Source organism: Mustelus asterias, chromosome 24 (assembly GCF_964213995.1).
Source record: "Mustelus asterias chromosome 24, sMusAst1.hap1.1, whole genome shotgun sequence".
NCBI lineage: Eukaryota > Metazoa > Chordata > Chondrichthyes > Carcharhiniformes > Triakidae > Mustelus > Mustelus asterias.
Genome location: NC_135824.1, coordinates 57,533,232 through 57,547,755, shown reverse-complemented (window position 1 = coordinate 57,547,755; position 14,524 = coordinate 57,533,232). Strand labels below are relative to the sequence as shown.

The window sequence follows — 14,524 nt, the reverse complement described above, 5'->3', positions numbered from 1 at the left end:
GGCCATTCGGCCCATCGAGTCTGCACCGACCACAATCCCACCCAGGCCCTACCCCCATATCCCTACATATTTTACTCAAATCCCTCCAACCTACGCATCTCAGGACACTAAGGGGCAATTTTAGCATGGCCAATCAAACCTAACCCGCACGTGCGGGTTAGGTTGATTGGCCAGGTTAAAAATTGCCCCTGAGAGTCCTGGGATGCGTAGGTTAGAGGGATTAGCGGGTAAATATGTGGGGTGGGATTGTGGTCGGTGCAGACTCGATGGGCCGAATGGCCTCCTTCTGCACTGTAGGGTTTCTATGATTTCTATGATGATCTTTTGGACTGTGGGAGGAAACCCACGCAGACACGAGGAAACCCACGCAGACACGAGGAGAAGGTGCAAACTCCACACAGACGGTGACCCAAGCTGGGAATCAACCCCAGGTCCCTGGAGCTGTGAGGCAGCAGTGCTAACCACTGTGCTACCGTGCCGCTTCATTGCAGTGTTAATGTAAGCCTACTTGTTTAGCTCTGACGAAGAGTCATCCAGATTTGAAACATTGGTTCTATTCTCTCTCCACAGATGCGGTCAGACCTGCTGAGATTTTCCAGCATTTTGTGTTTTTGTTTCAGATTCCAGCTTCCGCAGGGTTTTGCTTTTACCTTCTTCCAGGCTGTGTTGTGCTTGGTTAACATTGAATCTGGACATGTGCTTGTTAACCCTGCTTTAATCGTCTGCAACACCAGCATTAACCGTCCTGCTAATTTAACAAACTCAATAAGAATTGTACATGTTGACAGAGGGGAAGATTTTGAAATAGCATGTCTTCCTATCAGTAAATCTCAAAAGAATTTCCCCTCAGATTGCAGCAAGATCTGTTGGTTGGACAGTTCTCTTAAAATAACCGCTAAAAATCAACTAATCATAGAATCCCAACAATGCAGATGGAGGCCATTCGGCCCATCGAGTCTGCACCACAACAATCCCACCCAGGCCCTATCCCCATAACTTCACATATTTACCCTGCTAGTCCTCCTGACATTAAGGGGCAATTTAGCATGGCCAATCCACCTAACCCACGCATCTTTGGACTGTGGGAGGAAACCGGGGCACCCGGAGGAAACCCACGCAGACACGGGGAGAACGTGCAAACTTCACACAGACAGTGACCCAAGCCCGGAACTGAACCTGGGTCCCTGGCCTTGTGAGGCAGCAGTGCTAACCACTGTGCCACCGTGCTGCTCTAAAAACATGAATGCAGTGCCACACTACCACAAATTCTGCAGTCAAGTATCCCATATTTGGGGCCATCGCAGGTTTTAGCACACCCGGAGTGCAATGGGATAACTTTATTCTGGAAGAGCAAGCTGCTTTATCATTCACTCTTCCCTGCCAGGTAAGTATCCGAAAACAAATGGCTTTAGGAGTAATATATTTTGTTTCCCATCTATGTTAAGCAGACAAGAATCTGATTACAGCATGTTGGATCGCCACAAGCTCCTGTTGGGGGAGACAGATCTTTTGATTCCCTCTGGTCTCCCCCAAGAATGAGTAGATGTGAACATCACAAGCTCACAGAGATAGTAGCACAGCAGAGGGGTTTGGTGCATCACCCCACCATCACACAGCAGGGTCCTACAGAAAATGACCAGTTTATTCTGGCACCGACGGAGGGAGGAATGTTGGCCAGCACACTGAATAGGGTTGTGGGGATCCTTTCCAACACCCCGAACATTCGGACCAAGCCTCAAGTTATGACCTAACTGACAATGCAGTCCTTGTGGTCAAACGTCTGGAGTGGGGGCTTGAACCTGCAACCTCCTGATTCGGAGGCAATGCAGTTGATTTTCAACATTACGAATATTTAAATCAGCATCTTACCATATCTGTGTAGATCTCGATAGCCCTGTTTAAACAATTAATGGCCTCTGGAAAAAATAAAAAACACAAACATTAGCATTTTACAAAAATTAGGCTCATTGGCAATATCAAAAACTATTATGCCCTGTTTCCATCTCTTTCTCTGCTGTACTGTTAGAATCCCTACAGCACAGAAAAAGGCCATTTGGCCCATCGAGTCTTCACCAACCACAATCCCACCCAGGCCCTACCCCCATATCCCTACATATTTACCCACTAACCCCTCTAACTTACACATCCCAGGGCACTAAGGGCAATTTTAGCATGGCCAATCAACGTAACCCACACATCTTTGGACTGTGGGAGGAAACCGGAGCACCCGGAGGAAACCCGCGCAGACACGAGGAGAATGTGCAAACTCCACACAGACAGTGACCCAAGCCGGGAATCGAACCCAGGTCCCTGGAGCTGTGAAGCAGCAGTGCTAACCACTGTGCTACCGTGCTGCCCCTTGTTACCCAGTCCCAATGATGACTGACAGAAAATTTGCACCAGGCACTCATGTTACGCTCAAGTAGTGTTACTCAGACACAGTGATGTCATATCATGCTCCTGATTAGAATAGAATCCCTCCAGTGCAGAAGGAGGCCATTCGGCCCATCGAATCTGCACCGACTCTCTGAAAGAGCATTGGGGTGACCAAATTTTCAGAAATCCAAACTGGGACACACTGAAAAGCCAGAGGAAGATGGGGCTCCATGATGATGCGACATGTTGGGTGGCTAATGGCAGCAGTCTGGGGGAGGGGCAATTGAAGGTGGGAGGCCACGAGACCTCCCAGAACATGTCCAGACAGAATTGGCCACCCTGTCCCAAAGATCAGTGAAAAGGCGGCATCAACGATGAAGCTGGTGGCACCAAACTAGGTGCTGACTTGGGGGTCAATCACGAGGGGGAATCATTTTAGGGTGAGAGGCAGGAGATTCAGAGGGTATTTGAGAAAAAGAAAATTCACCCAGAGGGTGGTGGGAATCTGGAATGCATTGAATCTTCGAATCTTAGAAACCCTACAGTACAGAAAGAGGCCATTCGGCCCATCGAGTCTGCACCGACCACAATCCCACCCAGGCCCTATCCCCATATCCCTACATATTTACCCACTAATCTCTCTAACCTACGCATCCCAGAACAATTTTTAGCATGGCCAATCAACCTAACCCGCACATCTTTCGGACTGTGGGAGGAAATCGGAGCACCCGGAGAAAACCCACGCAGACACGAGGAGAATGTGCAAACTCCACACAGACAGTGACCCAAGCCGGGAATCGAACCCAGGTCCCTGGAGCTATGAAGCAGCAGTGCTAACCACTGTGCTACCGTGCCTGGGAAGGGAGGAGGACGGAAACTTTACAATAGTTAAAAAGTATTTACATGAGCACTTAAAACATCGTAACATTCAAGGATATGGAACAAGTGCAACCCACACATGGTGGCACAGTGGTTAGCACTGCTGCCTCACAGCACCAGGGACCCGGGTTCAATTCCCAGCTTGGGTCACTGTGTGGAGTTTGCACGTTCTCCCCGTGTCTGCGTGGGTTTCCTCCGGGTGTTCCAGTTTCCTCCCACAGTCTGAAAGACGTGCTGCTCAGCTGCATCGGCCGTGCTAAATTCTCCCTCAGTGTACTCAAAAAGGCGCCCAAGTGTGGTGACTAGGGGATTTTCACAGTAACTTCATTGCAGTGTTAATGTAAGCCTTACTTGTGACACTAATAAATAAACTTTAAAGACTGTTCACTGCATTTCCTCACTCCTTTGCAAACAAGAATATGTCTGCAATTCATTCGTGTGACACGGGTAAGACAGGTTACCTTGGGGGTCGGCTTTCTTGAAGGCGTTTCCTGCATCCACAAAGTTTGTTGCTGCATCGTGTTTGCTCTGCAAGTGGAGGTGGAGTTTCGCAGCCTCGCAGAAGGCATTGCCTGCGGCTAAAGAAAAACATACACACATTAGGAGTGGGTGATACCAGCATACTCTGCAAAACAGCAGATACAGTGAACACACAAACTGTTCTGCGCACAAAGAGCTGAAAGAGGATTGCAAATATATGCACAGTCGAGCCACGTCTAGAATTAATCAGGCCACATCTTGCATAATATAATATTCCTGGAGATAAACGTGATACTCCTGGTATCCAGGGTTAGATGCTTTACCTGCATTCTGCATGGATCCAATCCAGCTGCAGAGGTGTATCAGTTCAGTGTGATTGGGGAGGGAGGGAGAGCAGAGAGAGGAGAGGGGGCGGGGGAAGAGTGATAAAGAAAGATAGGGAGTGAGAAGCCCCGTTCCTGAATTTATACTGACCCTGACAAAAACCGCAGGAGAAGGCTCCTTAAACTGAATTGGCCAAGCACCTCCATCCACACTAAACCAAAATGGCAGTAACCAACACAGGAATCAGGCAGCACAGAGGTTAGCACTGCTGCCTCACAGTGCCAGGGACCTGGGTTCGATTCCCGGGTTGGATCACTGTCTGTGTGGAGTCTGCACGTTCTCCCCGTGTCTGCGTGGGTTTCCTCCCACTGTCCAAAGATGTGTAGGTTAGGTGGATTGACCATGCTAAATTCTCCCTCAGTGTACCCGAACAGGCGCGCAATGTGGCGAGTAGGGGATTTTCATTGCAGTGTGAATGTAAGCCTACTTGTGGCTGGTGCCTCTGAGTATTTATCAGGCAGTAGATTCTTTAAAGGAATGGTACAGCACTAGAAGAGGCCATTCAGCCCCTCGTGTTTCTGCTAGTCTCCTTAGGAGCAATTCACCTCGTGCTGCTTCCCTCGCCTTCTCCCCAAGGCCCTGCATGTTCTTGCTTTTCAGAGAATCCAATTCCCCCTCAAATATCTCATTTGAACAAGCTCTCTTTTTCTAAAAGAAAAATGGCTTAGATATTAAACGATAATCATTGTCAGGAGATTGCACTCCCAACACGTAACTGTGGCACTTTGCCTCAAAGCCTGGGAAACGTGAGTGCTGCCTGCATTTGCATCGATTTGCTTGTCAGTGCTCACTCGCTGAATCTACTGCCTGATAAATACTCAGAGGCACCAGCTAGCAGGTTCACTCCGAACTCGGCCAACACTGCCACAGCACATTGTGCATTTTAACCAAGTTTACAGGGGAGAGGCAATGACCAGGCAGGGGGGCGAGGCTAGCCCATTGCACTTAGGGTCTGCTGACGCCTCCGATAGTGGTTTGCCCAGGCCAGGGTTAGAGTAAGGGATCAGGATAGCCAATGAAGTAAAACTGAGGCTTTACCTGATGCAATTTCTCAAAGCAGTGCACCAAAGATGTGCAGGTTAGGTGCATTGGCCATTTGAAATTGCCCCTTAGTGTTCCCGGGACGTGTAAATTAGAGGGATTAGCAGAATAAATATGTGAGATTAGCAGAGTGAATATGTGGGAATTCTCCTTACAGATACTGCCAGACCTACTGAGATTTTCCAGCATTTTCTCTTTTGGTTTCAGACTCCAGCATCTGCAGTAATTTGCTTTTATTTAAATATGTGGGATTACGGTGTTAGGCCTGGGTGGGATTGTGGTCAGTGCAGACTCGATGGGCCCAATGGCCTCCCTCTGGGGCGGCACGGTAGCACAGTGGGTTAGCACTGCTGCTTCACAGCTCCAGGGACCTGGGTTCGATTCCCGGCTTGGCTCACTGTCTGTGTGGAGTTTGCACATTCTCCTCGTGTCTGCGTGGGTTTCCTCCGGGTGCTCCGGTTTCCTCCCACAGTCCAAAGGTGTGCAGGGTTAGGTTGATTGGCCAGGTTAAAAATTGCCCCTTAGAGTCCTGAGATGCGTAGGTTAGAGGGATTAGTGGGTAAAATATGTGGGGTAGTGCCTGGGCGGGATTGTGGTCGGTGCAGACTCGATGGGCCGAATGGCCTCCTTCTGCACTGTAGGGTTTCTATGATTTCTGCACTGCAGGGATTCTATAATTCTAAAGCCATCTCGGCCTTTTGGGCTAAGATGAAGCGTTAGAACAAGCCCGGGAGGGGGTGCAATGCCTCATCCTGTCAACTTGGATCTTGTTTGCCCGAACCCAAGATGGGATGGAAAGTCTTGTCTCGTCAGCTTGGATCTGGTTTCTCCCTCATGTGGGGACCACGACTGGACTTGATTCGAATTGGCATCTTTGATTAGAAATAAAGTATGGAGAGGTACAAAAAAAAAGTTTGCACATTGTTAAAATCTCGATTATATCCATTGGCATGTCAATTTGATCTGTGCTTGTTCCCTGCTACTGGTACAAGTAGCTGCGCGTAAGGCTGATTAAGTCTCATCGTTCCTGCAATCGAACCCACAAGTGTAATTTGGAAACAAGCCAGGCAACATCACACACCCACCGGACCAGACACAGTGCAGCCCAAGTGGGGCGGTTTGCTATCTATACTTACCACTCCAGTTCTTGGCCATCTTAAACATATTTGCCGCCCTGGCGTACATTTCACATGCTTCTTCTAATCTGGAAGATCCCCTGAACAAAAAGGAAGAAGGATGTTAAAATCTGGACAAGGGAAGAAACTTAGATGGGGGGGGGATGTCCTCTGGTCAATACCTGATGGGTCGACAACACAAAACCAGCCCAAATCATCACTAGATTGTCAGGGAAAGAGACAAGAGAATGTTATGTGAATGCAGGGAGTTCTTCTCGCCTTGGCAGTGCGGTTGTCACCGTGGAGACAAAGTTCAAAAGCCACTTCAGAGACTTATGTGCAATCTCAGCCGACACTCCAAGTAACATTCATTCCACACAAGCGCCAGACAATGACCACCTCCAACAGGAGACAATCTAACCATCGCCCTATGATATTCAATTGTATCATCGTCACTGAATGCCCCCACTACCAACACCCTGGGGGGTTACCATTGACCAGAAGTTGAAATTGACCCAGCCGCATAAAATACTGTGGCTACCAGGGCAGGTCAGAGGCTGGGAATCCTGTGGAGAATAATTCACCTCCTGACTCCTCAAAGCCTGTCCATCATCTACAAGGCACAAGTCAGGAGTGTGATGGAATACTCCCCACTTGCCTGGATGGGTGCAGCTCCAACAACACAAGAAGCTCAACACCAACCAGGACAAAGCAGCCCCACTTGATTGGCATCCCATCCACCATCTTCAACATTCACTCCCTCCACCACCGACGCACAGCGGCAGCCGTGTGTACCATCTACAAAAGATGCACTGCAGGAACTCACCACGGCTCCTTAGGCAGCACCTTCCAAACTCATGAACACTACCATCTAGAAGGACAAGGGCAGCTACCACCACCTGCAAGTTCCCCTTCACGCCACATACCACCCACTTGCAAATATATTACCAATCCTTCAGTGTCAGTGGGTCAAAATCCTGGAACCTGGTGCACGGTAGCAGTGGTTAGCACTGCTGCTTCACAGCTCCAGGGTCCCGGGTTCGATTCCCGGCTCGGGTCACTGTCTGTGTGGAGTTTGCACATTCTCCTCGTGTCTGCGTGGGTTTCCTCCGGGTGCTCCGGTTTCCTCCCACAGTCCAAAGATGTGCGGGTTAGGTTGATTGGCCAGGTTAAAAAATTGCCCCTTAGAGTCCTGGGATGTGTAGGTTAGAGGGATTAGCGGGTAAAATATGTGGGGGTAGGGCCTGGGTGGGATTGTGGTCGGTGCAGACTCGATGGGCCGAATGGCCTCCTTCTGCACTGTAGGGTTTCTATGATTTCTATGATTCTCCCTAACAGCACTGTGGGTGTACCTACACCACAAGGACTGCAATGGTTCAAGGCAGCAGCTCATCATCAGTTCTCAAGGGCACTCCCTCAGTCCTGGCACAGATGATGCTGGCTTTCAGATGAGGTGTTAAACTGCATTTGCCATCTCTGGAAAAAGATCCCATGAAAGTATTCTGAAGAGGAACTGGGGAGTTAGCAACATAGCAAATAGTAGGGGTAGGCCATTCAGCCCCTTTGTCTGCTCTGCTGCAGAATTCTCCAGTGCCTTGAGTACATATAAAGATAGACTACCTCTTTAGGACATTGATCATTTAATTATGGTACACAAAAGGAGTATAAAGGCAGGCTTCCGAGGCACTGGGTATCAGAAGGCAAGAGGCAATTGTGTAAATAAACCAGCTACCGAGAAAAGGATTTCTGTCTAATTTTATATTTCACCACCTGGCTTGGGGTGATCCATTTAAATGAGGAACCAACATCCATTGACCAACATGCCAAACTCCAAAGCCATGGGCAGCACAGTGGTTAGCACTGCTGCCCCTCAGCAGCAGGGTCCCAGGTTCAATTCCAACCTCGGGTCACTGTGCAGAGTTTGTATGCTCTCCCCATGTCTGCGTGGGGCTCCTCTGGTTTCCTCCCACAGCCCAAAGATGTGCGGGTTGGGTTGATTGACCATGCTAAAATTGACCCTTGGTGTCAGGTGGATTTGCAGGGTAAATACATAGGGTTACAGGGACAGAACCTGGGTGGGATTGTTGTTGGTGCAGATTCGATGGGCCAAAGGGCCTCCATCTGCACTGCAGTGATTCCCCGATTCTTTAACATTTCATCTCCATTCTGCAAGGAAAATGCACGCGTGTTCATGTTGTATAACCCACTCCACTCAAGGGAAGCTTGACGAATCTATTGGTAGTTCCAAATAAATAATGTGCATAGCAGAAAGAATTGGACTTGAGAACATGCACCACGTAAGCAATTCTGGGACAGTGGGCTCCTTGTGACACGGATCTCCGAGCAAGCACGGTCTGAGGGCAGCGTGCTTGTAACTGGATGATAGATAATCAGCCCTTTGTCTACTAGAAATTAAAGCAGTTTGTTTAAACAAGAACCAGTCTCATTAGGAGTGAAGTAATCACGAAGCGCACACCCACACCATCTTTGCTTTCATTTCCAAGTGGTCTGCAGCATCAGCTTCCCCCTTCCCATCGTAAAAGATCTTTTCTTCCTCCAGCCATTTATAACCAGCACCGAGAGAGTTTGGCGAACGGAGTCTCAATCTAATTTCCCTAACACCTTTACACACACAGGCTCACATCAGAAGAGTGCAGAGTTCTCCCCCCATTTTGAGGATTAACCAATGCAGATTCCACACCACATTCCGGAGATATTTTCTACCGAAAATACAATTAGGGTTGAATAAATATTTCTTAATTGTCACCGATGTTAACATTACAGCCACAATAACACTCTGCTGCTGAAAGGCAAACCTACTGAATTCTAAAATAAGTCTTTTTATTCACACTACCAGAAGGACGTGGAGGCTTTAGAGAGAGTGCAGAGGAGGTTTACCAGGATGTTGCCTGGTATGGAGGGGCTTAGTTATGAGGAGAGATTGGGTAAACTGGGGTTGTTCTCACTGGAAAGACGGGGGCCTGGAATGCGCTGCCGGGCAAGGTGGTGGAGGCGGACACACTGGGAACATTTAAGACTTATCTAGATAGCCATATGAACGGAGTGGGAATGGAGGGATACAAAAGAATGGTCTAGTTTGGACCAGGGAGCGGCGTGGGCTTGGAGGGCCGAAGGGCCTGTTCCTGTGCTGTATTGTTCTTTGACTACATGGTGGCACAGTGGTTAGCACTGCTGCCTCACAGTGTCAGGGACCAAGTTTTGATTCCGGTACTGGGTAAGTGTCTGCATGGGTTTCCTCCGGGTGCTCCGGTTTCCTCCCACAATCCCAAGATGCGCCAGTTAGGGGGATTGGCCATGCAAAATTGCCCATAGTGTCCAAAGGTGTAGGTTAGGTGGATTAGCCATGATAAATTGCCCCTTCGTGTCCCAAGATATGCACGTTAGGGGGATTGCCCCTTAGTCCTAAGATGTGTAGGTTAGGTGGATTGGCCATGCTAAACTGCCCCTTTCCCACTCCCCTAAGATGTGCGAGTTAGGGGGATTAGTGGGATAAATGCGTGGGGTTACTGGGATAAGGCGGAGGGTGGACCTGGGTAAAATACTCTGCCAGAAAGTCGGTGCACTCGATGGGCCGAATGGCCTCCTTCTGTGCTGTCGGGATTCTATGACTCGTACATCTAGCAGACTTCTTTCCCCCCAATATAGTGAATTACAAGTTGTGAAAGATATACATAATTGTTGAAATGACTGGTCTGGGCAGAGTTTATTTCTTGGAGTTCCCCATTTTCACTGATTATTTTAAGGGAGGAATTAAAACAGATTGTATGGTTCAAGTTCCTACTGCGGGGACTTCAGCACATTCCCAAACTGACCTTTCAGTCACTGGTCCCATGGTGCTACTCTAAAGAGGAGAGTTCTTGCCAGTGCCCTGGCCAATCGCTCTCCCTGGTCCGCAATCACCAAAACAGATTATCTGGTTATTTGTTACACCACTGAGAGATTTTGCTGTGTGTATATTGGCTGCTGCATTTCCTACATTACCACACTTCCCAGTGTCTCATCAGCTTGAAAGCAGTTCATGTTCAAATGCAACAAGATCTGGACAATAGCCAGGCTTGGGCTGACAAGTGGCAAGTAACATTCGCGCCACACACATGCCAGGCAACGACCATCTCCAACAAGAGAGACTCTAACCACCGCCCCTTGACATTCAATGGTGTCACTGAATCCCCCACCGTCAACATCCTTGGGGTTCCCATTGACCAGAAACTCAACTGGACTCACCACATAAACACAGTGGCTACAAGAGCAGGTCAGAGGCTGGGAATACTGCAGCGAGTAACTCACCTCCTGACTCCCCAAAGCCTGTCCACCATCTACAAGGCACAAGTCAGGAGTGTGATGGAATACTCCCCACTTGCCTGGATAGGTGCAGCTCCAATAACACTCAAGCTCAACACCACCCAGGATGAAGCAGCCCCGCTTGATTGGCACCCCATCCACAAACATTCACTCCCTCCACCACCGACGCTCAGTAGCAGCAGTGCGTACCATCTACAAGATGCACTGCAGAAATTCACCAAAGATCCTTGCCGAAGTATTCCGAGCCTCTGACCTGCTTTTGGAGCCACTGTGTTTATGTGGTGAGTCCAGTTGAGTTTCTGGTCAATGGGAACCCCAAGGATGAATAGGGTTGGGAAGCATTTTCTGATCAGGGCCAGTGTGATCTCCTGGACTCGTTTCGATCGCCACAGGGGGTCGGAGAGGAATTTCCCAGATTTCTTTTTCCCCATATTGGCCCTGGGGTTTTCACTCTGGGTTTTCGCCTCTCCCTGGAGATCACATGGTCTGGAATGGGGGGGTGGGGGTGAGTTAATAGGTTGTGATGAACAAAGCATTGTAGCTGTGAGGGACAGCTCGGTGGATAGGATATTAGGATGTAGATAGGCTGGAAAATTGGGCGGGGATCCTGGATTCAGGATTCAATCCTGGACCGGGGAGGGGCGCGGGCTTGGAGGGCCGAAGGGCCTGTTCCTGTGCTGTATTGTTCTTTGTTCTTTGATGTTGGCAGTGGGGGATTCAGTGATGGTAACACCATTGAATGTCAAGGGGCGGTGGTGGTGAGCTGCCTTCTTGAATCGCTGCAGTCCACGTGCTGTGGGTTGACCCACAATGCCGTGAGGGAGGGAATTCCAGGATTTTGACCCAGCGACTGCGAAGTAACGGCCGATATGTTTCCAAGTGAGGATGGTGAGTGGCTTGGAGGGGAACTTGCAGGTGGGGGTGTCCCCATTTATCTGCTGCCCTTGTCCTTCCAGATGGAAGTGGTTGTAGATTTGGAAAGTGCTTGTCTAAGGATCTTTGGTGAATTTCTAACCTTCTCAAGGGCAACTAGGGATGGGCAATAAATGCTAGCCAGCCAGTGACACCCGTGTCCCACAAATTAATTTAAAAAATGCTTTGAGGTATTCAGAGATCATGAAAGGCGCTATGTAAACGCACATCTTTCTTTGCTACCAGATGCAAAGCAGGTTACCGGGTGCCAAATTCAGCTTTACAACATTTGCAACAACTGAACCAGGACTTATGTCAACATGGTTCAAATTTAAACCTAGCAGCAATACTTAAACTGGCTCGACAAGTTACACATGTGGAACACAAAAGCATTGCCAAAGTTACTGCTTCTGGGCTGGGACCAAATATTCCTGCAGCTCCCATACTTTTCCAGATGGTCTTCCGAGGCCATTCTGGAGAGACTGGCGTGTATTTTACTGCCGAATGCCCAGCAGAGGGGGAGCCAGATGCCACGCGACAATAACAGGTTGTTCCCAATAGGATAAACAGAATTTACATTTGGCCTCGGGCGACAGCAGACACCACCCAAAACAGGTAGGGAATTCGGATAGGCTGCACCCTCATACTTAATGTGGAGATGCCGGCGTTGGACTGGGGTAAACACAGTGAGAAGTCTCACAACACCAGGTTAAAGTCCAACAGGTTTATTTGGTAGCAAACGACACACTAGCTTTCGGAGCGCTGCTCCTTCGTCAGGTGAGTGGGAGATCTGCTCATACACAGCAAACAGACTCCTCATACTTAAAGCAGCTTGGGTCTTTTCACTGCATTTTTCACAATAAAAGCAGGTACAAGTTTATGTTCCTTCCTGAAAGATTTTTTAAAAAGTGGGAACTATTTCTAATTCACCCATGCTATTTTTTTTTTAAGTTGGAGAGAGTGGTGAAGGAATCAAAGGAGAGGTGTTCACGAAGAACAGTGCTGCACAGGAACAGGCCCACCTGGCCAACACATGACGTCTTTTTAAATTAAAGATCTTTTGCATCTACACAGTCCGTATCCCTCTATTTATATATCTGTCAAGGTGCCTCAGTTGTGTCTGCTTCTGCCACCTCCTCTGGCAGCTCATTCCAGGCTCTTACCACCCTCTGCGTAAAAACAACTTGCCCCTCACATCTCCTTTAAGCTTTCCCCCTTTTACCTTAAACTTATGACCTTCCCCCCCCCCACCCCAATAATTGACAATTCTTCCCTGGGAAAAAGACTCCCGACTATCCATGCCTCTCACAATTTGGGTGGCACAGTGGGTTAGCACTGCTGCCTCACAGCGCCAGGGACCCTGGGTTCGATTCCCAGGCTTGGGTCACTGTCTGTGTGGAGTCTGCACGTTCTCCCTGTGTCTGCGTGGGTTTCCTCCGGATGCTCCGGTTTCCTCCCACAGTCTGAAAGACGTGCGGGTTAGGGTGCATTGACCCGAACAGGCGCCGGAGTGTGGCGACTAAGGGAATTCCACAGTAACTTTATTGCAGTGTTAATGAAGCCTTATTTGTGACCAATAAATAAACTTTACTTTTTAATTTTGTAAACTTCCATCAGATCCAGCCTCAGCCTCTGACATTCTTTTTTATTCATACATGGAACATGGGCATCGCTGGCTGGGCCAGCATTTGTTGCCCATCCCTAGTTGCCCCTGACCCGAGTGGCTTGCTGGGCCATTTCAGAGGGGTGTTGTTGGCTGGGCCAGTATTCATTGCCCATCCCTAGTTGCCCTTGGAGGGCAGTTGAGAGTCAACCACGTTGCTGTGGCTCTGGAGTCACATGTAGGCCGGACCGGGTAAGGACGGCAGATTTCCTTCTCTAAAGGGACATCAGTGAACCAGATGGGTTTTTCTGACAATGGTTTCATGGTCATCAGTAGATTCTTAATTCCAGATTTTGTTTTAAAAAAACTGAATTCAAATTTCACCATCTGCCGTGGCGGGATTCGAACCCGGGTCCCCTGAGTTTCTGGATTAATAGTCTAGCGATTATACCACTAGGCCAGCGCCAAGTGAAAACACAGGGGAGCATTTTTTCCTTCAGGCCAACCGAGCTGGATTAATGGTGGACAGAACAGAAAATGGGATTAAAATGAGTGACTGGTTTCCATCTTCGGCCAGCACAGATATGATAGGCCGAATGGCCCCTTCCTGCACCATATTTTTTCAGTGGTTCTAACGAACACTAGCTGCCAACTGGTCTCACACGAGATGGCAAGGCATTACAAAATATGTCCACAACTGGAGCTTTCTGCCCTCAAGCGCCCCTGCATTCCAGATATCACTGAAACTCGGAACGTTTGCAGCCTTTCCCAGCCTAGTTGATCTTTTGGCAGCTTAAGCAAACGTTAAAACAATTTTCTTTGCTGGCTTTAGCTACTTTGACAACCTAGAGACAACCCAAAGCAGTGAAGTGAAATGGAGTCCCTGTTGCCATGTTAGGAAATGTAGCAACCGATTTGGACACAGCAAGATCACACAAAAAGAAACAGGGCGGCACAGTGGTTAGCACTGCTGCCTCACAGCGCCTGGGACCCGGGTTCAATTCCCGGCTTGGGTCACTGTCTGTGTGGAGTTTGCAGGTTCTCTCCGTGTCTGCGTGGGTTTCCTCCAGGTGCTCCGGTTTCCTCCCACACTCCTAAGATGTATGGGTTAGGTGGATTGGCCATGCTAAATTGCCCCTTAGTATCAGGGAGACTAGCAGGGTAAATACATGGGGTTACAGGGATAGGGTCTGGGTGAGATTGTTGTCAGTGCAGGCTCGATGGGCTGAATGGCCTCCTTCTGCACTGTAGGGATTCTATGATTCTAACGAGTATTTATAAAGCAACTTTTATGCAGTAAAATACATCATTATCAAGTTTGACTCAGGACAAATGGCCAAAAGCTTGGTCAGAGGGGTGGGTTTTATGAAGAATCAGGAAAGGAGGCGGGGTGGATAGATTTGGGGGAATT

General features: G+C 48.7%; 1 protein-coding gene and 1 non-coding gene across 2 annotated transcripts in view; both read right to left on the bottom strand.

Moving 5' to 3' along the window:
- Positions 1–14,524, bottom strand: part of LOC144511449 (alpha-soluble NSF attachment protein) — a 32,609-nt gene that overhangs the window by 11,014 nt on the left and 7,071 nt on the right. Inside the window, exons 2-4 of the mRNA XM_078241812.1 lie at positions 6,297–6,376; positions 3,717–3,833; positions 1,870–1,916 (exon numbers count right to left, since the gene is read on the bottom strand). Of these exons, the coding sequence (XP_078097938.1) occupies positions 1,870–1,916; positions 3,717–3,833; positions 6,297–6,376 (244 nt within the window). The remainder of the gene's footprint in view (positions 1–1,869; positions 1,917–3,716; positions 3,834–6,296; positions 6,377–14,524) is intronic.
- On the bottom strand, positions 1,234–1,392 carry LOC144511558 (U1 spliceosomal RNA). Its single transcript, XR_013500842.1, has one exon. It is a non-coding gene; the product is annotated as a U1 spliceosomal RNA (small nuclear RNA).